Raw genomic sequence first — 22,177 nt, forward strand, 5'->3', positions numbered from 1 at the left:
CAGTGTTAGATGCTTGGAAAACAATCTATGTTCTTGAGAAGATCGTGTTCTTTTTTTGTAAGTTTTTATTGATATTTTCTTTTTCTTACATTACTATCATATCCCATCCATCCCTCCGCCTCCAAAAGCCCATTCCATGTGACAGTATTTTTTCCCCAAGTAAATAAATGATGATTTAATAGTAGTGGTTGACAAGTTCCCCTTAGGTCAACTAATTTCTCAGGAATTAGTGACAAAGGAGTGATTTACAGAGGTCACTTCTATAACAGAAAAGAGAAACAAAGAAGTTACAGCAATATTAGAAAACTTTTTGATCATCTTGCTGTTTGTTTTTTTTAATAATTAATTTATTTTTAGTTCTCAGCATTCATTTCCATAAGATTTTGAGTTTTAAATGAACTTCCCTAGGAAAAAATCTCCAGGGTTGGATGGATTTACAAGTGAATTCTATCAAACATTTAAAGAACAATTAATTCCAACGCTATATAGACTATTTGGGAAAATTGAGGAAGGAGTCCTCCCAAATTCTTTTTGATACAAACATGGTTTTGATACCTAAACCAGGAAGAGCCAAAATGGAGAAAGGAAATTCTACACCAATTTCTCTAATGACTATAGATGCAAAAATTTTAAATAAGATTTTAGCAAACAGAATACAATAAATTATCATGAGAATAATACATTATGATTAGGTAGGATTTATACCGGGAATGCAAGGCTGGTTCAGTATTAGGAAAACTATTAGTAATATTGATCATATCAACAACAAAACTAAGAAAAACCACATGATTATCTCAGTAGATGCAGAAAAAACTTTGGACAAAATACAACACGCATTCCTATTAAAAACACTGGAGAGCATAGGAATAAAGGGAACTTTCCATAAAATAATAAGCAGTATCTACCTAAAACCTTCAGCAAGCATTATATGCAATGGAGATAAACTAGATGGATTTCCATTAAGATTAGGGGTGAAGGAAGGATGTCCATTATCACCACTATTATTCAGTATGGTACTAGAAATGTTAGCTGTAGCAATAAGAGAAGAAAAAGAAATTGAAGAATTAGAATAGGCAAAGAAGAAACTAAGTTATCACTCTTTGGAGATGATATAATGATATACTTAAAGAATCCCAGAGATTCAAGTAAAAAACTACTTGAAATAATAAACAACTTTGGCAAAGTTGCAGGTTACAAAATAAACCCACACAAATCTTTTGCATTTCTATATTACTCACAAAGCCCAATAGCAAGAGATAGAAAGAGAAATCCCATTTAAAGCTAGGGTAGACACTATAAAATATTTGGAAATCTACCTGCCAAAACAAATTCAGAGACTATGTGAACACAATTACAGAACACTTTTCACACAAATAAAGTCAGATCTAAGTAGGTGGAAAAACATTAGTTGCTCATGGGTAGGCCGAGCCAATATAATAAAAATGGCAATTCTACCTAAATTAATGTACTTAATTTAGTGCCATACCAATCAGACTATCAGATAATTGTTTTCTAGAACTAGAAAAAATGATATCAAGAACAAAAGGTTCAGAATATCAAGGGAACTAATGAAAAGAAATGGTAGGGGAAGGTGGCCTAGCTCTACCAGATCTCAAATTGTACTTTAAAGCAGCAGTTATCAAACTCACTCGGTACTGGCTAAGAAACAGAGAGGTAGACCAGTGGAATAGCTTAGGTACTCAAGACACAGTCGTCAGTGAATGTAGCAATCTGCTGTTTGATAAACCCAAGGACCCCAGCGTCTGGGATAAGAACTCACTGTTTGACAAAAATTGCTGGGAAAACTGGATAACAGTGTGGCCAAAACTAGGCATAGATGAATGCCTGACACCATACACAGGAATAAAGTCCAAATGGGTACATGATTGAGGTATAAAGATTGATACTATAAACAAATTAGTGGAGCAAGGAATAGTGTATTTATCAGATTTATGGAGAAGGGAAGAATTTTTGACTAAACAAAAGATAGAAAGCATTATGAAGTGGAAAATGGATAATTTTGATTACATTAAGCTGAGAAGTTTTTGCGCAACCAAGATTAGGAGGGAAGCAGAAAACTGGGAAAGAATTTGTGCAACTAGTGTCTGTGATAAAGGCCTCATTTTCTAAGATATACAGGGAACTGAATCAAATGTACAAGAATACAAGTCATTCTCCAAGTGATAAATGGTCAAAGGATATGAACAGCAGTTTTCAGAGAAAGAAATTAAAGCTATCTGTAGTCATGTGAAAAAATACTCTAAATCACTATTGATTAGAGAAATGCAAATCAAAACAACTCTGAGATACCACATCACACCTACCAGATTGACTAATGTGACAAAATAGGAAGATGATAAATGTTGGATAAGATGTGGGAGAGTTGGAACACTAATTCATTGTTGGTAGAGCTGTGAGCTGATCCAACCATTCTGGAGAACAATTTGGAACTGTGCCCAAAGGGCTACAAAAATGCGTATACCCTTTGACCCAGCAGTATCCCCTCTAGGATTGTATCCACAAGAGATCATAGAGATGGGAAAGGGTCCCATACATACAAAAATATTTATAGCAGTTCTCTTTGTGGTGACCAAAAACTGCAAATCAAGGGGATGCCTGTGAATTGAGGAATGGCTGAATAAATTGTGTTATATGAATGTCATGGAATACTATTGTGCTATAAGAAATGATGAACAGGAAGACTTCAGAGAGGCCTGGAAGGACTTATATGAACTGATGCTGAGTGAAAGGAGCAGAACCAGGAGAACTTTGTACATAGCAACAACCACAGCGTGCAAAGAATTTTTCTAGTAGACTTGGAACTTCATTGCAATGCAAGGACTTAAGTAATTCCCAGTGGTCTTTTAAAGCAAAATGCCTTCTACATCCAGGGAAAGAACTATGGAATTGGATTGCAGAATGAAGCAGATCATTTTCTTTTGTATTATGTTTAGGTTTTTTTTTTTATGATTTCTCCCATTCATTTTAATTCTTCTATGCAACATGACTAAGGTGAAAATGTATTTAATAGGAATACATGTGTACAACCTATATAAAACTGTATGCCGTCTCAGGAAGGGAGGGAAATAAGAAATACAGGTAATGGGGTATAGAAATCTATCTTGCCCTACAAGGAAAGAGAGAAGATGGGGATAAGGGAAGGGAGGGTAGATTAAGGGAAGGGGTAATCAGAATGCAAGGTGTTTTGGGGTGGGGGGAGGGGAGAATGGGGAGAAAATTTGAAACTCAAAATCTTGTGGAAATGAATGTGAAAATTAAGAATAAATTTAAAAAAAAAAAAAAGAATCGGTACCAGTGGGGAGGAACCACAAAAGGAAAGAAAGAAAGAAAGAAAAGAAAGAAAGAAAGGAAGAAAGAAAGAAAACAAAACAAGAGAAAAAGAGAACAAATTGTATGCTTCCATCTGCATTGAGACTCCAGAGTTCTTTCTCCTGATGTGAATAGCATCTTCCATTGTTTGGAGTTGTCTTAGATCTTTGCATTGGTAAGATGAGCTAAGTCGATCAAAGTTAGTCATCGCACAATGTGGATGTTAACTATGTACAGTGTTCTCCTGGTTCTGCCCATTTCACTTAGCATCAGTTCCATTACATTCATATACCACAACTTGCCTAGCTGTTCCCCAGTGGATGGACATCCCCTCAATTTCCAATTCTTTGCTATCGCAAAAAGAGCTGCTATAAATATTTTTGTACATATGGATCGTTTTCCCATTTTTATGATCTCCTTGGGATACAGACCTAGAAGTGATATTGCTGGGTCAAAGGGTATATACACAGTTTTATAGCCTTTTGGGCATAGTTACAAACTACTTTCCAGAGTGGCTTTATCGGTTCACAGGTCTACCAACACAGCATTAGTGTTCCAGTTTTCCCCCATCTTCTCTAACATTTATCATTTTCCTGTTTTGTCATGTTAGCCAATCTGAGAGGTGTGATGTGATACCTCAGAATTGTTTTGATTTGCATCTCTCTAATCAATAGTGATTTAGAGTATTTTTTTCACATGACTATAGATAGCTTTAATTTCTTATGACTTGTATTCTTATAAATTTGATTCACTTCCCAATATATTTTAGAAATGAGGCCTTTATCAGAGCCAGCTTTAAAAATTATTTCCCAGCTTTCTGCTTCCCTTCTAGTCTTGGTTGCATGGGCTTTGTGCAAAAAACTCTTCAATTTCATTTCTTCAAAATCATCAATTTTGCATTTCATAATGTTCTCTATCTCATTTGGTCATAAGTTTTTCCTTTCTTCATAGATCTGACAGGTAAACTATTTCTTACCCTCCTAGTTTGCTTATAGTGTCAGCCCTTATATTTAAATCATGTACCCATTTTGACTTTGTCTTGGTGTAGGGTGTCAGACATTAGTTTGTGCTTAGTTTCTGCTATGCTATTTTCCAGTTTTCCCAGCAGATTTTGTTAAATAGTGAGTTCTTATCCCAGAAGATAGAGTCTTTGGATTTATCAAATAGTAGATTACTGTAGTCATTGACTATTGTGTCTTGCATTCCTAACCTATTCCATTCATCCACCACTCTATTTCTTAGCCAGTACCTAGTAGTTTTGATTATTGCTGCTTTATAATACAGTTTAAGACCTGGTATGGCTTAGACTACCTTCCTTTGCATTTCTTGTCTTTAATTGCCTTGATATTCTGGAATTTGTGTTCTTTCAGATGAATCTTGTTATTGGTTTTTCTAGCTCTATGAAATTTTTGGTAGTTTTGATTGGTATGAACTGAATGAGTAAATTCAGATAGAATTGTCATTTTTATTATATTAGTTCAGCCTGTCCATGAGCAACTCATATTTTCCCAGTTATTTAGATCTGATTTTATTTGTGTGAAAACTGTCTTGTAATTGTGTTTGTATAATTCTTGGGTTTGTTTTGGAAAGTAGACTCCCAGATATTTTGTAATATCTTCAGTAACTTTAAATGGGAATTTCTCTTTCTATCTCTTGCTGTTGGACTTGGTTAGTAATATATGGAAATACTGATGATTTATGTAGGTTTGTTTTATATTCTGCAACTTTGCTAAAGTTTATTATTTCAGATAATTTTTTACTTGATTCTTAGTATACTTAGATTCTTTGCCTGTTCTAATTTCTTCAGTTTCTTTTTCTTCTGTTATTGTTAAAGCTAACACTTCTAGTACAATTTTGAATAACAGTAGTGATGATGGACATCCTTGTTTCACCCCCAGTCTTATTGGAAATGCTTCTAGTTTATCCCCATTACATATAATGCTTGCTGATGGTTTTAGATAGATGCTATCCATCATTTTAAGGAAGACTCTATTTATAACTACATCTCTCTAGTGTTTTTAATAGGAATGAGTGTTGTATTTTATCAAATGCTTTTTCTGCATCTATTGAGATAATCATGTGATTTGTTAGTTTTGTTAGTGATGTGGCCAGTTACGCTGATAGTTTTCTAATAATGAACCTGCCTTGCCTTCCTGGTATAAATCCTACCTGGTCATAGTGTATTATCCTCAAACTTGCTGTAATCTCTTTGCTAATATTTTATTTAAATTTATTCATATGTATTCATTAGGGAAATTGGTCTGTACTTTTCTTTCTCTTTTTTGGCTCTTCCCTGTTTAGGTATCAGCACCATACTTATATCATAAAAAGAATTTGATAGCACTCCTCCTATTGTCCCAAATAGTTTTTATAGTATTGGAATTAATTGTTCTTTAAATGTTTGGTGGAATTCACTTGTAATTCCATCTGGCCCTGGAGATTTTTTTGTAGGGAGTTCATTGATGGCTTGTTCAATTTCTTTTTCTGAAATGGCATTATTTAAGTACTTTATTTCCTCTTCCATTAATGTGGGCAAATTATTTTTGTAAATATTCATCTATTTCACTGAAATTGTCAAATTTATTGGCAAGCATTTGGGTGAAATAGCTCCTAATTATTATTTTGATTTCTTCTTCATTGGTGGTGAATTCACCCTTTTCATTTTTGATGTTGGTAATTTGGTTTTCTTCTTTTTTTTAAATCAAATTAACCAAAGGTTTATTTATTTTATTGACTTATTTTTTTATATAAAACCAGCTTTTAGTTTTATTTATTAGTTCAGTAGTTTTCTTAATTTAGATTTTATTAATCCGGTATTTAATTGAGGATTTTTAATTTCTTCTTTTTCTAGGTTTTTTAGTTGCATGCCCAATTCATTGATCTCCTCTTTCTCTATTTTATTCATGTAAGCATTTAGAGATATAAAACTTCCCCAAGAACCACTTTTGCTATATCCCATAAGTTTTGGTTTGTTGTCTTATTATTGTCATTCTCTTCAATGAAGCTGTTGATTGTTTCTATGATTTTTGTTTGACCCATTCATTCTTTAGGGTTAGATTATTTAGTTTCCAATTAATTTTTAGTTTCTCTTTCTATGATCCTTTATTTTATGTAATTTTTATTGCATTATCTGAAAAGGATGCAGTTAATATTTCTTCATTTCTGCATTGGTTTATGAGGTTTTTATTCTCTAATATGTGGTCAGTTTTTGTGTAGGTGCCATGTACCCTTGAGAAAAAAGTGTATTTCTTTCTGTCCCCATTCAGTTTTCTCCAGAAATCAACCACTTTTCTGAAATTCTCTTCATATCTTTGACTTCTTTCTGGTTGATTTTGTGGTCAGATTTATCTAGTTCTGAGAAGGGGAAGTTGAGGTCTCCCACTAGTATAGTTTTGTTGTCTGTTTTTTCCTATAAGTCCCTTAATTTCTCCTCTAAGAATCTGAATGTGCATATATGTTTAATAATGATATTACTTCATTATCTGTGGTACTTTGTAGCAGGATGTAGTTTCCTTCCTTATCTCTTTTAATTAAATCAATTTTTACTTTTGCTTTGTCTGAAATCAGGATTGCTATCCCTGCTTTTTTTTTTTTTTACTTCAGCTGACGCAAAATATATTCTGCTCCAGCCTTTTACATTTACTCTCTATTCCTCTATTTCAAACATGTTTCTTATAAACAACATGTTATAGAATTATGGTTTTTAATTCACTCTATCTGCTTCCATTTTATGGGAGAATTCATCCCATTCACATTCAGTTTTATGATTACTATCCATATCTTTCTCTTCATCATATTTTCTCCTGTTTATGCTTTTCTCTCTTTCCCCCTTTCACTCCTCACTTTTTCCTTCCTCTCTGTCTGCCCTTCCTTCTATTAGCCCCCTCCCTTTTCCTCCCCTTTTTCCTTACCACTTCTTCCCCTCTTTTCTATCCATTTCCTCCTTTTTCCCCTTTCCCCTCCTACTTCCTATAGGGTAAGTCAGATTTCTGTACCTGATTATGTTATTCCCTGTTGAGCCAAATCTTATGAGAGTAAGGTTTAAACAGTGCTGATCTCCCCACCTTCATTCCCTCTTCTGTGATAGGTCTTTGTGCCTTTTTATGTGATGTAATTTACCCTTTTCTGCCTCCTCCTTTCCTCTTCTCCCAGTACAGTCCCTTTTCACCACTTAAAAGTCAACTTATACCCATGCTGTCTATGTATATATCCCTTTTAAATGTCATAACAGTGACTGTTCTTAAGAGTTACAAGTATCATCTTCCCTTGTAGGGATGTTGTAAACAGTTTACCCTTATTAATAACCTTTTTTTTTTTCTTTCCTGTTTACCTTTTTATGCTTTTCTTGAGACTTGTATTTGAGGGTCAAATTTTCTGTTGAGCTCTGGTCTTTCTGTCAGAAAGGTTTGGAAGTCCCCTATTTTGTTGAATGTCCATCTTCTTCCCTGAAAGATTATGCTCCGTTTTGCTGGGTAATTTTCCTTGGTTGTAATCCAAGCTCCTTTGTCTTATAGAATATTGTATTCCATGCTCTCTGATCTTTTAATGTAGAAGCTGCAAGGTTCTGTGTAATTCTGACTGTGGTTTCATAATATTTAAATTGTTTCTAGCTGCTTGCATAATTTTCTCTTTGACTTGATAATATTGGAATTTGTTTACAATATTCTTTTGCATTTTCAATTTGGGATCTCTTTCAAGAGATGATCACTGGATTCTTTTGATGAACCCTTTGGTTCTAGGGCCACAAAGCAATTTTCTTTGATGATTTCTTGAAAGATGCTGCCCGGGCTCTTTTTCCTTCATGACTTTCAGGTAGACCAATAATTTGTAAATTGTCTTTTCTGGCTCTGTTTTCCTGGTCAGTTGTTTTACCAGTGAAGTATTTTATGTTTTCTTCTATTTCATAAAATAATTTAATTTTTAATTTTTCTATTTGGCCATTTGTGTTTTTTTAAGAACTTGTTTTCTGCAGTTCATTTTTGTACTTCCTTTCCAAGGTATTGACTCTCTCTTAAATACTCCTCATTTTCTTTTCCCAATTTTCCTTCTACCTTTCTTATTTGATTTTAAAATCCTTCTGAGCTATTCCAAGAAGACTTTTTGGGCTTGAGAACAGTTCATGAATGTGAACTTTGAGTTTTCAGATGTGGGTATATTGGGTATATTGACAATGTGATGACCTCTTCTGAGTTTATGCCTTGTTCTTCCCTGTCCCCATAATAAGAATCTATGGTCATTGCCTATTTCTGCTTTTTGCTCATGGTATTTGCTTATTTCTTGGCTTTTGTAATTGAACTCTCTTACTGGAGCACAGGGGGTACCAATCCAAGCTTCTTGTGCTGAGAACCTGGGACATGGTCACTGACTTTGTGTGCTGAGGCCTCAGGTGCTGGCAGGTGGAACCTGTAGGGGTCTGGCAGTTTACCTGGTGCCCAGCTAGGGTCAACAACACTGGAACTCTCGGGGTGGTGGTAGGGAGTGTGGCCTCTGGAGGACATCTGCTCACTTGGGCTTCTTTAAAGTACCAGGAGATTTGGCTGCTGGAAGATGTCTCTGTCCATCATTGTGAGTGATAGTTTTCTGAACTGGTGTCTTCCAGTTCCCCTACCTGTGGCAAGGCACTTGGGGCAAGGTGGGGGGAGTGGGGTCCTAGTGTTGGTGCTTGCCTGTTCCACCACCGGGGGCTCAGGATCTCCCTGCTGACTTGTGGGGATGCCTCCTGTACTGTACTGCTCCCTCTCCCCCAGAACAAGAGGGGCCTTTTTCATTAATCTCCCAAGGTTTGTGGGAAACAAGATTGCTGTGCTTTATCCTTCTGTTGAGTCAGCTATTCTGTGATTTGTTTGTTTTTTTTCCCTGGGGCAATATTTTTTTGGGCTTTCAGGGGTCAATAAGGGAGAATGAGAGCAACTTACTTCTTACTCTGCTATCTTGGCTCCCAGAAGTCCCTCAACAGTATGTTTTAGAGGTGGGGGTAAAAGTCAGTACAGTTGATGGATACATAGAAAAAGTCAGAAAACCTGTGCAATGTATGATTCCTGTTAAAGTAAAGATGTGACAGAAGTGTAGGTTTGGGGGTGTCTTTATCTCTTCAGTCGTCCCACTTGAGCTTTATAATTTTGTTGCCTTTACTTTTGATTTTTGGATTTTTCTTTCCATTTACATAGTTGTAGTCATCATGTGTTTTATTTTCTTGGCTCTGCTTACTACACTCTGCATTAGTTCATATAAATCTTTTTATGTTTCTCTTTATTTATCAAGCTTATCATTTCTTACAGCACAGTCATATTCTGTTATATTCATGTGCTACAATTTGGTGAGCCATTCACCTGGTGATGAGCATCTACTTTTGTTTCCAGTTCTTAGCTGTCATAAAAAGTGCTGCTAACTTTTTTCTTACCTGTAGCTTCCCTGAGGTATAAATCTGGTTCAAAGAGTATGGTTAGTCACTTCATTTGCATTATTCCAAATTGTTTCCAGTTTGTTGGTGCGCTTGTCTTTCCACAATTCCTCCAACGTTGCCTGTTGCCATTTTTGATCATTTTTGCCAATTTGCAAGATGTGCGCTGAAATCTGAGTGGTTTTGCTCTGCATTACTCTTCATAGTGATTTTGAGCATTTTTTTGTGCGGTGGAGCAGATGTTCTTCCAGCTTCTTTTCTGAGTTAGAATCTCAACAAGGAGCAACTGGCTGCTTGGGTGGAGACGCTGGAACCTTAGGGTATGGTCTGACATGGCCCTCAATTTTATAAGAGCAGATTTTAAAATGTTTGAAGAAAGGATAGGCAGGCTCTTATGGCCTAAAATTCTACAAAAGAAGTTCTCCAGGATGAATTGGAAGCTCTCAAGACTGAAATTCTGAAGACACAAAGAAACAGTTGGGATGAAGAGCTAAAAAGAGAAATTATCAAAAAAAGATGATGTGGATATACAGAGAACTCCTCAAGCAGTTCACATTTTAAAAAAAAGACATGTTCAGAAAATAATTGCAAACTAGTATTATGAAAGAACATCACTAAATAACTAATAATAGAAATGCAAAGCAAAACAATGCTGAGGTTTTATTCCTACCCAACAAAATGGCAAAGATGAAAGGATGAGAATAGTTAGTGATAGAGGAATTGTGGAAAGACGGACACACAGATATTCTGTTGGTGGAATTGCAAATTGGTCCAACCATTCGGGAAAGAATTATAAGAAGAAAGTGACAAAAAGATTCATATCCTTTGACCTGAAGATTCCACTGCTAGACACTACTGAACCCCAAGAAGGTCACTGATAAAAAAGAAAAACCTTATAAACACTAAAAGATTATAGCAACAATTTCTGTGTTAGCAAAAAATTGTAAACAAAGTGGGTATCCATTGATTGGGGAATACTTTGTCTAAAAAGATCTGGTGTGTGAATGTAATTGAATATTATTGTTCTGAAAGACAATAAATGTGAACATGGAAAAGAATGTGGAGATTTCTGGAACTGATGCAGTGTGAATTAAGCTGAGCCTGAGAACAATGCATCCAGTGACTGCATCAGTGGAAATGGAAAGAGTTCCAAGAATATTCATTGTCCTTAGCAGAAAAAACAGAAGCAAATTAAGGGTTGAGAAGCTGGGCCTTTTATTTGATTTTCTTCATCCTTGTTGTAGTCACTCCTAAGCATCCCACTTTGCCTTTGATTCGTTTTCCTCTTTTCTTCCAAACTGCCTAAAATCTTTGTTTTCCTTAGCTTCCTTATCAGTCTCAGATCCTTTTGAATTTTGGCATTTCTCATACCATTCTTCAAAACCTCTCTATGTCATCTCCTGTCTTTTTCTTCCTTGGTTTCAGTATGTCACCGAGAAGTGGCTTTTCTCCTTGCCAAGGCCAGTCTTTCTACTTGTATCCCTGAGCCTCTTCCCATTTGCTTATTCTCCATTTCTCTAATTTTCAATCAGTTCCTATCCTGGATGCTTCTTGATGCCTGCAAGTCTGTACAGGTCTCTTACATCCTTAAACCTTCACTTCTCTTCCTTTTCAGACTGTGGATAATGGCAGGCTTTGGGGGGGGTGTTGGATGATTTTGCTGGGCTGCATTTTTAAAATTCTTTGTTATGGGAGATGGTGTTTTAAAAGGTGTTGTACTGGGAAATGTAGATAACATGAAAGCAAAAGATCAGCGCAGATTTACTTTTTAAAAACCCATTCACTTGATCATACCTCTTCAAGCTATCGTCCCGTATCTTTCCTCCCTTTCACAGACAAACTGTTTGTTATGTACTTTCCATTTCCCCACTTGTCAGTTTCTTCTGCTGTGGCTTCTGGTCCTGCTACCAGAATCCATCGCCAAGTATTGATTAAGCAGCAGCAACATACCAGGCCCTGTGCTGGGTTCAAGGAGTGAAACAACCCTTACTCATAATGAGCTTACACCCTAATGGGGAAGCAGCAAGCGCACATGAAGTGTGTGTGTGGCACAAATGTAAAGTGAGTAAACAAACACATACAGAGCCGTCCAACAGGAGGACATTTGGGGGGAGGCACCAGCAGCTGAGGTGGGTGAGGAGAAGCTTCATGCGGAAATCAGGGTGTGAGCTGCATTTTAAAGGAAGGGGAACTCTTTGGAGCAGAGACAAGGAGGGAGGGCATTCTAGGTATAGGGAAGGCCAGTGGCAAACTGTGGGGAGATAGGAGATGGAAGACTGAGCAAGAGAGTACAAAATGAGGAGTCATGTTCAAGCTAGGTGGTATATTGGATAGAACTGGGGACTTGGAGTAAGGAAGACCTGAGCTCAGATACGGCCATGGAACAACCTAGAGCAAGTCACTTCCTCTCTGGCTGCCTCAGTTTCCTCATCTGTAAAATGATGATGATAAAACATCTATCTCTCAGGGTTGTTGTGAGGATCAAATGAGGTAACATTTGTAAAGCACTTGGTGCAGTGCTTGGCATGAAGTGGGCACTTAATAAATGCTTGTTTCTTTATCTTCTTCCTACCAGTGAGGCGAGAAAAATAATTTGGGTCCAGGTTGTGCAGGGCTTTAAAGCTAAACAGAAGAGTTTCTATTTTATCCTAGAGGCAACTGGAAGCTACTAGTGTTGATTAAATATGGAAGTCACATGCTCAGATTTGCTTTAAGGAAAATGACTTTGGCAGTTGTATAGAAGACAGACTGGAGCAGGGAGAAATTTCAGGTAGAGAGGCCAATTAGGAGGCCGATAGATGGCGAGATCTTGAACTAAGATGGGAGCTGGCAGAGGGGAGACGAGGTCAAATGGAAGAAAGATTGTGGAGCCTGAAATGGTCGTATTTGGGACCTGTTTGGATGTGTGGGGGTGTGGGGTGAGGGCAAGGAGCCAGTCCAGGATGATGCCAAGATTACAAACCTTAAACAATGGAAGGATGATAAGGTCTTTGATAGAAACAGAGAAGTCGACGAGAGAGATGGATTTAAGAAGAGAAATAATGAGTTTAAATATGTTGAGTTTGAAATGTCTATAATAGGCAACTGAGCCCCAGGAGAGACTAGGGATGGATGGATATAGAGATATGTGAATCACCTGCATAGAAATGCTGCGGTTACAGAGAGAGATTAAAAGAAAAGACAAGGCCCAGGATGGAATCTCATGCAAAACCCCAGTTGGGGGATGTCATGATGAGCCAGCAAAGAGTAGTGTTATGGAAATCCAGGTGTGGGGCTCAGAACAGAAGGGCAGTGGACTCTACATGGTGTCAAGTGCAGTAAAGGGGGTGAGAATCATTCTCCCTGAGAAACAACCATTTGATTTGGCAATCAAGAGATCATTGGTAACTTTGATGAGAGCTATTTCAGTTGAGTGATAAGGTCTAGGGCCATCATGCATCAGGTGAGGAGTCAAAAGCTTTTTTGTGGAGTTTAGCTGAGAAAGGTAGGAGAGATAAAAGACAATAGCTGGAGGGATCATGGGGTCTAGTGAAGTTTGTATTAAGGGTAGGGGAGACCTGATTGGAACTGCTCTTTCCAAGATTACCAGTGATCTTTTAAGCATGAAATCTAATGGTCTTTTCTCAGGTTTATCCTTCTTGACTTTACTGCAGCTCTTGACACTTGGTCATTCTCTCTTCCTGGGTATAGACTCTCTTTTCTGATCCCTTTTTCTGTGATTCTCTCCTGCTTATTTAATCTGCCCTTCTCAGCTTCCTTTACCTAGGTCAGGTCCTGCTCCCTAACTTGTAGAAGCCCTCCAAAAGCTGTGTTCTGTCCCTCTTCGTTTCTCTCTTCTGTTGGTGATCTCATTAGCTTGCATGAGTTCAGTTATCATTCATAAGCAGGTATCTCCTTATTTATAAATTTGCTTCAGATCTCATGAGCTCTCTTTCCCCATCAGTAGCTGCCTCCTGGAGAACCTGTAGGTGTCAAAGACAACATCTCCAAAACAGAATTCTGAATTTATTTTCCCTTTTCTCTCAACCCACTCCAAGATTCTGCAGTGTGTGGTGTTTGTTGACAATAGTGTTTTACTTAGTATCACAAAATCCCATGTTAAAGGTTTTCTCCCAACAAGGTATCCCCCCACGTACGTTAGATACAAGATTTCTTGATAGGTGTAACATAGAGAACCTTGTTCAATGAATACTCTCCCTACCCTCCCCCCCATCCCAATAATTAACACCAGATGAGGCATTTATTGGGAGAAGTTTGTTCACCAGAGGTGTTTGCCACCATTAGAGGCAAGCCAGTGCAGAGTTCAAGTCAAACAGTGAGTCCTTCATACTTGACCTGTACCTGTGGAAGGTACCACCATCTTTCTGATCACTCAGATTTGCAGCCTCAGAATCACATTTTGCCCTTCCCCTCCACCAATCCAATGTCTGACTTAGTATCTTGACTCAGATAGCTGTGAGGACTCTGCCTCAGTTTCCTTAGCAGTAAAATGGGGTTAGTAATAGCACCTGCTTCACAGGAATATTATGCAGTTCAAATGAGAGAATGTGTGGGAAGTGCCTTTTAAACCTCAAAGTGCTACCTAAATGTGAGCTAGTACGCAGAGTCTTGTCAATTTTGCTGCCAACATTTTTTCACCTGCCTCTTCTTTCCCCTCACAGCCTTAGTTCACGCACTCAGAGCTTCACACCTGTGCTGTAGAAATTGGTTCTGATTGGTCTTTGAATTTCCCCGTATCTCCATCCTCCTTGTAGTTGCTAAATTAATATTCCTAAGATTTGAGTTTTTCCTTGTTACCTTCTACCTGCTCAGATATCTTCACTTGCTCCCTATTGCCTTTATGATAAAGAACAGTCTTCATTCAGGCAGACATTTAAACCTTCCCCCCCACCCTGCCTGGCTGCTGCCTTCCTTGACAATCTTCTTCCTGTCACTCCTTTCCTTTTTCTCTGTTTCCTGAACTCAACATGCTGTCTCACTCCTTTGCCTGTGCACAAACTGATCATTACCTGCCTGAAATGTGCCTCCTTCTCACCTGCCTCTTAGAACCTCTGTCTTATTTCAGGACTCAGGTTCCACCTACATGAAACCATTACCCATCTTTCCAATTGCTAATGCTCTTCCTTTCTCCAAGTCTGCCTTCAGAGTCGTTGCTGTTTCTACAGCACTTTTAGGTTTGCATTTTTCAGATTATCTCATTCTAGGTTGTGTAGTGAAAAAAGCACCAGCTTGGAGTCAGAAAGACTTGAGTTCAAATCTGGTCCCAGATACTTAACTATCTGCGTGATCTTGGGCAAGTCACTTAGCCTCTGTCTGCCTAGGTTTCCTCATCTGTAAAACTGAGATAATAATAGCACCTACCTCCCAGGATTGTTTGGAAGACCGAATGAGATGATATGTGTAAAGTGCTTAGCTCAGCACCTGGCACATAGCAAGTACTTGATAAATTCTTCTTTTCTTCCTTTTCCTCACAATAGCCATTGAAAGGGAAGTGCTCTTATTATCCTAGTTTTATAGATGAGTAACTGAGGCAGTCCAAGGCTGACCAGGATCATATAAATAGTTAAGTAACTGGGGTCATATTTGAACTCAAGGCTTCCTAATTCTCCTGTTAAGTAGTGAAAGTAAGCTCCTTGCAGACAGGAGCTGTTTTGTTTTTGTCTTTGTATGTCTAACCCTATCTGTTATTTCATTGCATAACAGAGGGGACCCTAGACTCTTGAAGGCTGTTCAAGTTCTGGCAGATTCTACCATCTTAAAAAGATACTAGTGACAGGTGTGTTTCTGCTTTCTGAGAGCTGGGCAGGCCTCTCACCTGATGAGAAAATCTTTCGCCATGGCAACCTGTGGAAACTATGAAAAATACAGCATGGCCCTCATTTCTGTGCAGCCTCCCTTCTGCTCTTGGGGTGCAGAAAAATCCTTATAAATATTCTGAATCTGATGTCCTTGTCCAGACTCATCAAGTGGATGTACCACTGGAGGAACAGAATCATTTTGGCCTTGACCTTCTCACTGTAAAGAAAACCAAACAATTAAAGGAGGTTGTACAAAGTGGAAGGATAACTCAGGTTCTGCTTTGAACAGTCGTGAGGATTCAGCAGAGTTGGTTTTATTGTGCATTCAATGGTACAATAAGCATATTCAATTCGGGAAGCATTTATTAAACAGCTGGCACATCCTGGCCACTGTGCTCAGGACTGGGGATATAGGAACAAAAGCACAGCTTTCCTTTCCTCAAGGAGCCTTCATTCTGCTGGGAAGAGCAGTAAATGCAGATAGTACAGAATCCGTACAGATGAATTTCCAGAGGACAAGCAGTGACAACTAGGGGAATTCAAAGGTGGCACATGAGCTGAAGCTTTAAGTTAGTCAAGGAATTCCCAGGGGGAGAGGTGAGGAAAGGTATTCCAGGCATGAGTTAGCCAAGAGGTAGGAAAAAGAATGTGGTTCAGCTATGGAATATGTGAAGGGGAGTGATGTTAAAATAATTTGGAAAGTTAGGTTGGAGCCAGTTTATGAATATGCCAAACAGAAGCTTACGTTTTATCCTAGAGGCAGTAGGGAGCTGTAGAAGCTTATTGAGTAGTATAAGCAGATATGTGCTTTAAGAATATCAGTTTAGCAGCTGCAAGGATGATCTGTTTCAGAATGGAGTGACTTGAACCAAAGAAATTAATTAGGAGGCTATTCCATTAGTCCAAGAAAGAGGCTATAAATGTCTTAAACTAGGGTAGTGCTAGGGGTAAGTTTTTGTGAGAAGGCTATCATGAAAATAATTGGTGATTTTGCACTGATATATATTTCAGAAGGTGAAGTGGTAGAGAAATTCTATGAAGAGGTCAATAAATCCTAAATTACACCAACATTTGTCTTAACATTTAATGATTTTAATTCAAAGGTGAGTGTGAGGATGGCAAAAAATACATTAGCGTATATAAAACTGAAGAAGGAATGATAAAGGACAAAGTGTTGTAGACTTCACAGAAGCCTCACAACCATTCACTGGGAATACTTTCTTTGAGAAAAGAATTGAAAGGTACTGGACATGGTGAGCATGAAATATATAAAAAAAAGAAACTGATTTTATTTTAATATACAGGAATTGATTTGCTACTGATGTGGGGATCATTCCTAAACCAGCTATCTTTATAGTTAGACCACTGACTTGTTACAGTAAAGATCAATGTTAACTCAAAACTAGAAGAATAAGAATGAGGGAAAGATAAGGACATGTAGTAAGCATCATATCCTGACCCTTTAAAATAATTTGCCAATGATGAAAAGAGAGAAATATTTGTAGAAAAGTATATTCACACTGATTGTAACAAATTCATTAAAAAGTGCCTATAAGAGCCTATAAACCCCCTGTCAGCAACACTTGCCAAATAGAGAAAGCATATCAACACTAGTTTAAAATCTAAATTCATTTGTGAAATTTTATAGGGTACGTAGTAGAAGAATATAAGTAACATTACTTTATAAAGTAAAAAAAAAGTGGGGGAGAAAACCAGCTTAAAGTAAGATTGTTAAGAGACTCAAGAAAGTCAGCTCAAGGGCATTTAAGGATGAAACTGCAAGAAAGACAATAAATAGATAAAAAATGGAAAAGATCTGCAGGGATTTTTTTGTTTGTAGTAAATTTTTCAAAATCAAGATTAATTGAGCCAATGCTACTGGATTCCATTGTCACGATACTTATTGTACTCATACAAGTGGAACTGGACCAAACATACAAAGGAGGTGTGTGCTGGAGGTAAACCAATTTTGAGGGCATTTATGGATTGGTTCTCAAGCTATATAGTGAAGGGGAAGATAAAGGATTGGGAAAACTTTCAAGACTTATTACTACTGAAAAAGGGGTATATGAGTGAAAAAGAAAGGAGGACGGCTAGCACCTCTAGTGAGAGGTCCTGCTGAGCCCTTTTCAGGGCTGCTCATCCACTTTTGATTTCTCCCCGATTCACCCAGTTCTCACTTGTATCTGTAACATGCCAGGGGTCACACCCTAAACCGTCTTGGTTGACTGGCCATACCACGTTGAGGGTACCCATTGGTTAACTAGGTGGGTGTCTAACCCAAGCATGTGAAGACTTCCCCTGGCAGAATGGATACATATAAACAATTTGTTCCAGTGTCCATGAAGGAGGCTGATAGTAGGTGCTATGGAGCACTTAGAACTTGATCAGACAGTGAAGACACCTGCTCATCTACTGCATCCCAGGCTGTCACCAGTTCAATGACTCTGGAGGAGAGAGTGAGGCTGATGACTTTATGCAATTCTGCTTCACTTAAATTTCATTCATGATGAGTCAAGACATCATCTCGTGATATCATTGTTCCTCTTTGAAAATGGACAACAACTAAAAAAGATTAAAGGGTTAAAACATTAATAACTGCCAAGAAAATGTACTTAGGCAGTAATAATTCCCTTCTGAGGGAGCTAAAGGGAACAAACAAACTTTCGTAAATGATGTTCCACAGTAGATCATATCTTTATCATCATATAATTGACTGGAAAATGTAGAGTACAAGATTCTAATTCACTTATTGTTTGTTGTGACTAAAAACTTTTTTTTACTTGGTAGAACAAAATTCCACCTTAAATGCTTTCTTCCAGCAAAATGCCCCCATTTGAATGTCAGAATTATATATGCTACCTTGAAAGATGTAACAGAGAAAAATCCTTGTTCAGTGACCCTCTTGCAGACCTCATAGCAGAAAAGCAGCCATCAGATTTTGTCCCTGGCTCAGACCACTTTGGGAGCAGTGAAATCTTGTAGATTTCCAGTCTGAACTGTGCTTTTGATCCTGGAATAATAATACTAAGTGCCCCCAAAAGTAGCAGCGGGACCAGTCCAGATATTCCCTTCTAGAAGTGTACAGCTGTCTCTAAGATAAAGTCAGAAATCAGGAAGAAAGCCAGAAGAATGAGCCAACAAAAAATCCCACCATAAGAAAACTGTGGTGACAAGTACATTCCAGACACAAACCTAGAAGAAAACTGCTCCAAAACATCTGCAGGCAAAGCTTCTGAGAAAAACACAACTTGCCACAAATTCAACTAGAATTCTTGAAAGAGATGAAGCAAGAGTTTAAAATGCTTTTAATGTAATAGATTCCCAAGCATACCTTAGGAAAAGACCTGAGCGCATAGAAACTTTGAAGTGCAGTCATAGAAGTTGAGAAAAACCTAAAAGGTTAATCATGAGCAAACAATCCTAAAGGATTAACAAGGGATAAACTGTTTACATTTTCGTATGAGGAGATGATACATGTGTTCTCTCTGGACTGAGGGGTCATAAAGGAGTCCAGTTAGAGGGCCTGAGTGCTTTCTGTTAAGCCTTAATGATCTTAAAAGAAGATGGGAAATGGAGGAGATGAGAAACATAACTACGTGGGAAAAGGAGAGGAAAGGAAAATTATGTCATTACACACAAGGTGGAAAGGACCTGGGTGCTAAGTGACATTTGTCCTCATTCTCATATGAACTGGTCAGAGGAGGGGCATATACATACACACCTGGGTACAGAAATACATTTCACTAAACAGGGAAATGGAGATGGAAAAGGAAAAGGGAATAAGAGAAGGGTAAAGTACCAAGCAAAACAAACCAAAGATGTACAAAAATATAGCACCTTTTTTTGTGGTAGCAAAGAATTGGAAACTGAGGAGGTGCCCATCTGCTGGGGAACCGAAGCTAGTTCAGTCAAGAGGGAATGAAGCCCTATACTACTAGGGTGGTGACTTTGTGAGTGGAGAGGAGATAGGTACAAGACATGATATGAAGGTAGAAACAGGATATGACAACAGATTTGATATATGGAGTGAGTGCAAGTAAGCAGTCAAGAATTATCTTGAGTTTTGGGCTTAGTGACTGGGAAGATGATGGTGCTCTCAACAGTAACAGGAAAGCTGGGATGAGAGGACAGTTTGAAGGGAAGGAGAAGAGAATGGGCTCTGTTTGGAACATTCTGAGTTCTGATGCCTATGAGATACCCATTTTGAAGTATATAAAAGTCAGTTAGTGATTCAGTACTAGAGCTCAGGGGAGAGGTTAGGATATATAGGATATATAGATTTGGTATTTGTCTAGGTAGTGTTAGATAATCATTGACCCAGTGGCAGCTGATGAGGTCACCAAATTATTGTAGAAGACAGAATATTGGTGTGGGTGTGAGCATTTGCTAGATGAAGATCCAGCAAAGGAGCCTGGGAGTCATTCTGACAAGGGGAGAGCCAGGAGAGAGCAGTGTCAAGAAATCTTAAAATGGAGGGCGTCCATTGTAAGTACTTGTTAAAGTCATGAATAAATTGATTACTCTGTAGATCTCCCAGTCTTGGAATATGACTACTAGAAGTATTGATTTCAATGCAATTTAAAACCAAAATACCTTGTGTTGTATGGAATTTGTTATAATGGGATTTTACCTATAGATTAATTAGTTTTGACAATTAATTTCTATCAGCCTTGGAGTTAAAATCTTGTCGAAAGAAAGATACTTCAGAAATTAAGCTGATTTTTGAACATGTGAATTATGCTTAGATGATTTGATCCTGCCAGTATCTCAGTCTGTGTGTTTGTTTTTACAGAATGAACAGGCATTCGAGGAAGTCTTCCAGAATGCCAACTTTCGTTCCTACACATTCAAGATTAGAGTCAAACTGGAGACTTACAATGTAAGTAAAGAGGAGAGCGAGCTCTGGGAGATTACTTTGCTTATCAAAATGAGTCTGGGCTTATTTTCTCTGTGTTGTGTGCAGACCAAAAATTTTGGGGAGTGGGGACGAGGTCATCATGTGTTGCTAAAATTTTAGGTCTGCCAGAGACCTTGTCCAACTGCTGGATGACCTTGGGCAAGTCACTGCACACCCATGAACCTGTTTCCTTATCTGTAAAATGAAGGCATTGGACTAGATGAACTCTAGAGTGCCTTCCAGAGAAAGTCTGTGGCTCTCTAAACTTAGACAAGATGATCTTTTGCCCGTTTTTGATAGGAGTGGCATATAGAGTTGAGAGAGGGAAGGGATGTGGAGGCAGGAATAGTGTCAGTGGGAAACTTCCCCTTGGGCCCTGTGTGAGTTTTGCTCAAGGTCATTCCTCAGTGGAACAGCTGGCTTAAGAATTCCAAGCTGGGGATTCGAGGGGCAGGCTCAGCAGCTTCCTGGACCCCTCACTGACTGCTCTTCTCTTTCCCAGGATGAGTCTCGCATCAAGGCCTCTGTAGTAGACGTGAAGCCCGTGGACTATAGGGAGTATGGCAGGAGGCTGATCATGAACATCAGGAAGAATGCTGCCGTTCGGCAGATGTAAAGAGAATGTTGCCAATTGGGCAGAAGTTTGAAGCTGCCCAGAACAACCCAGGAGCTGCCATGAAGTTGATCTCTTCCCACCCCGCGTGACAATTAAGCTTTAGCTGCACAGGGCAGAACTGCCCTTTATGGTGGACTAAGCAATTCCCTTTGTCGAGTGAGCCTGGGAACCCTTTGGTAGGTAAAGAGGCATGTGCTCAGATCTTGTGACCCTTAAATGTCAGACCTCAGGGGCCGGTCTTGGACATTGTTGGTACTAGTTGTCACTGCCATTAACTCCAGGCGTTTGTTGATTTTATTAAGATGTCATTATCTTTAGGCTGGAGTCCTGTTCAAAGTAATTAGCCCTAAGTCTGCAGAAGCCAAATAAATAGCATCCCCGAGGTTTCATTTCTCCAATTGGTGATATATCTGGAACTTTCGGGGGAAAGAATTGGAAAGGCAGTGCTACTAAGCAGTCTGAGAAAGACCTGAGTGTTCTGACAAGTGTTTACTCCTAGAATTCAAAGGCTTCCTCCTCCTAGAGGTGCCACGGCGCTGTTAATGCCTGGAATGGCAAGACGGTAGAATTATTAATCAAAGACGTATCTCTTATATCTGAAGAATATCCTTCCTTCAGGGTTTAATAGACTGAGTCAGATGGGTCTGATATTAATCAAAATTGTCTCTTCTGAGGAAGGTTGATAAGCATTGACTCACTGTCCCCTAGGGAAATCTAGGCAACTACAAAGCATTGCTTGAGTTTTCACTTCAATTAACATCACGTTTTGAATTGATGATTGTACACATTTCCTACCTGTATATAATTCTTGCATTTGTATGTTTCCCTTCTTCAAGTTTGGTTGAAGCTGTGTTTAAATAAGGAGAAAATTATAAAGAAGGGGGAGGGGAAGCCCTCTGTTTCTATTGCTTTGTTTCAATAAATAGTATATTTAGATCTCTGTGCATCCTACTTTCTTTGAACTCAAAGGGTTCTTCTACTTACTGGAAAGCAATTAATTAGCCTTCATAATAAATGTTCACTTGGGGGAGATGTTAACTTATTACCATCTCTAAGATTAGACTGAGGCATAGAACTCTCTATTCCTCATGTTTGCAGCCCTGAAATGCATCTTTAAAAGAAAAAAAAATGTT

The 22,177-nt window shown here is 38.3% G+C and overlaps 1 protein-coding gene across 1 annotated transcript in view; it reads left to right on the forward strand.

Moving 5' to 3' along the window:
* RPA1 (replication protein A1) overlaps positions 1-21,980 on the forward strand; it is a 67,774-nt gene extending 45,794 nt beyond the window's left edge. Inside the window, exons 16-17 of the mRNA XM_072639953.1 lie at positions 20,324-20,410; positions 20,931-21,980. Coding sequence (XP_072496054.1) covers positions 20,324-20,410; positions 20,931-21,044 — 201 coding nt within the window. The 3' untranslated portion in view covers positions 21,045-21,980. The remainder of the gene's footprint in view (positions 1-20,323; positions 20,411-20,930) is intronic.
* The last annotated feature ends 197 nt before the right edge of the window (positions 21,981-22,177 follow it).

This window comes from Notamacropus eugenii, chromosome 2, assembly GCF_028372415.1.
Source record: "Notamacropus eugenii isolate mMacEug1 chromosome 2, mMacEug1.pri_v2, whole genome shotgun sequence".
NCBI classification, from domain to species: Eukaryota; Metazoa; Chordata; class Mammalia; order Diprotodontia; family Macropodidae; genus Notamacropus; species Notamacropus eugenii.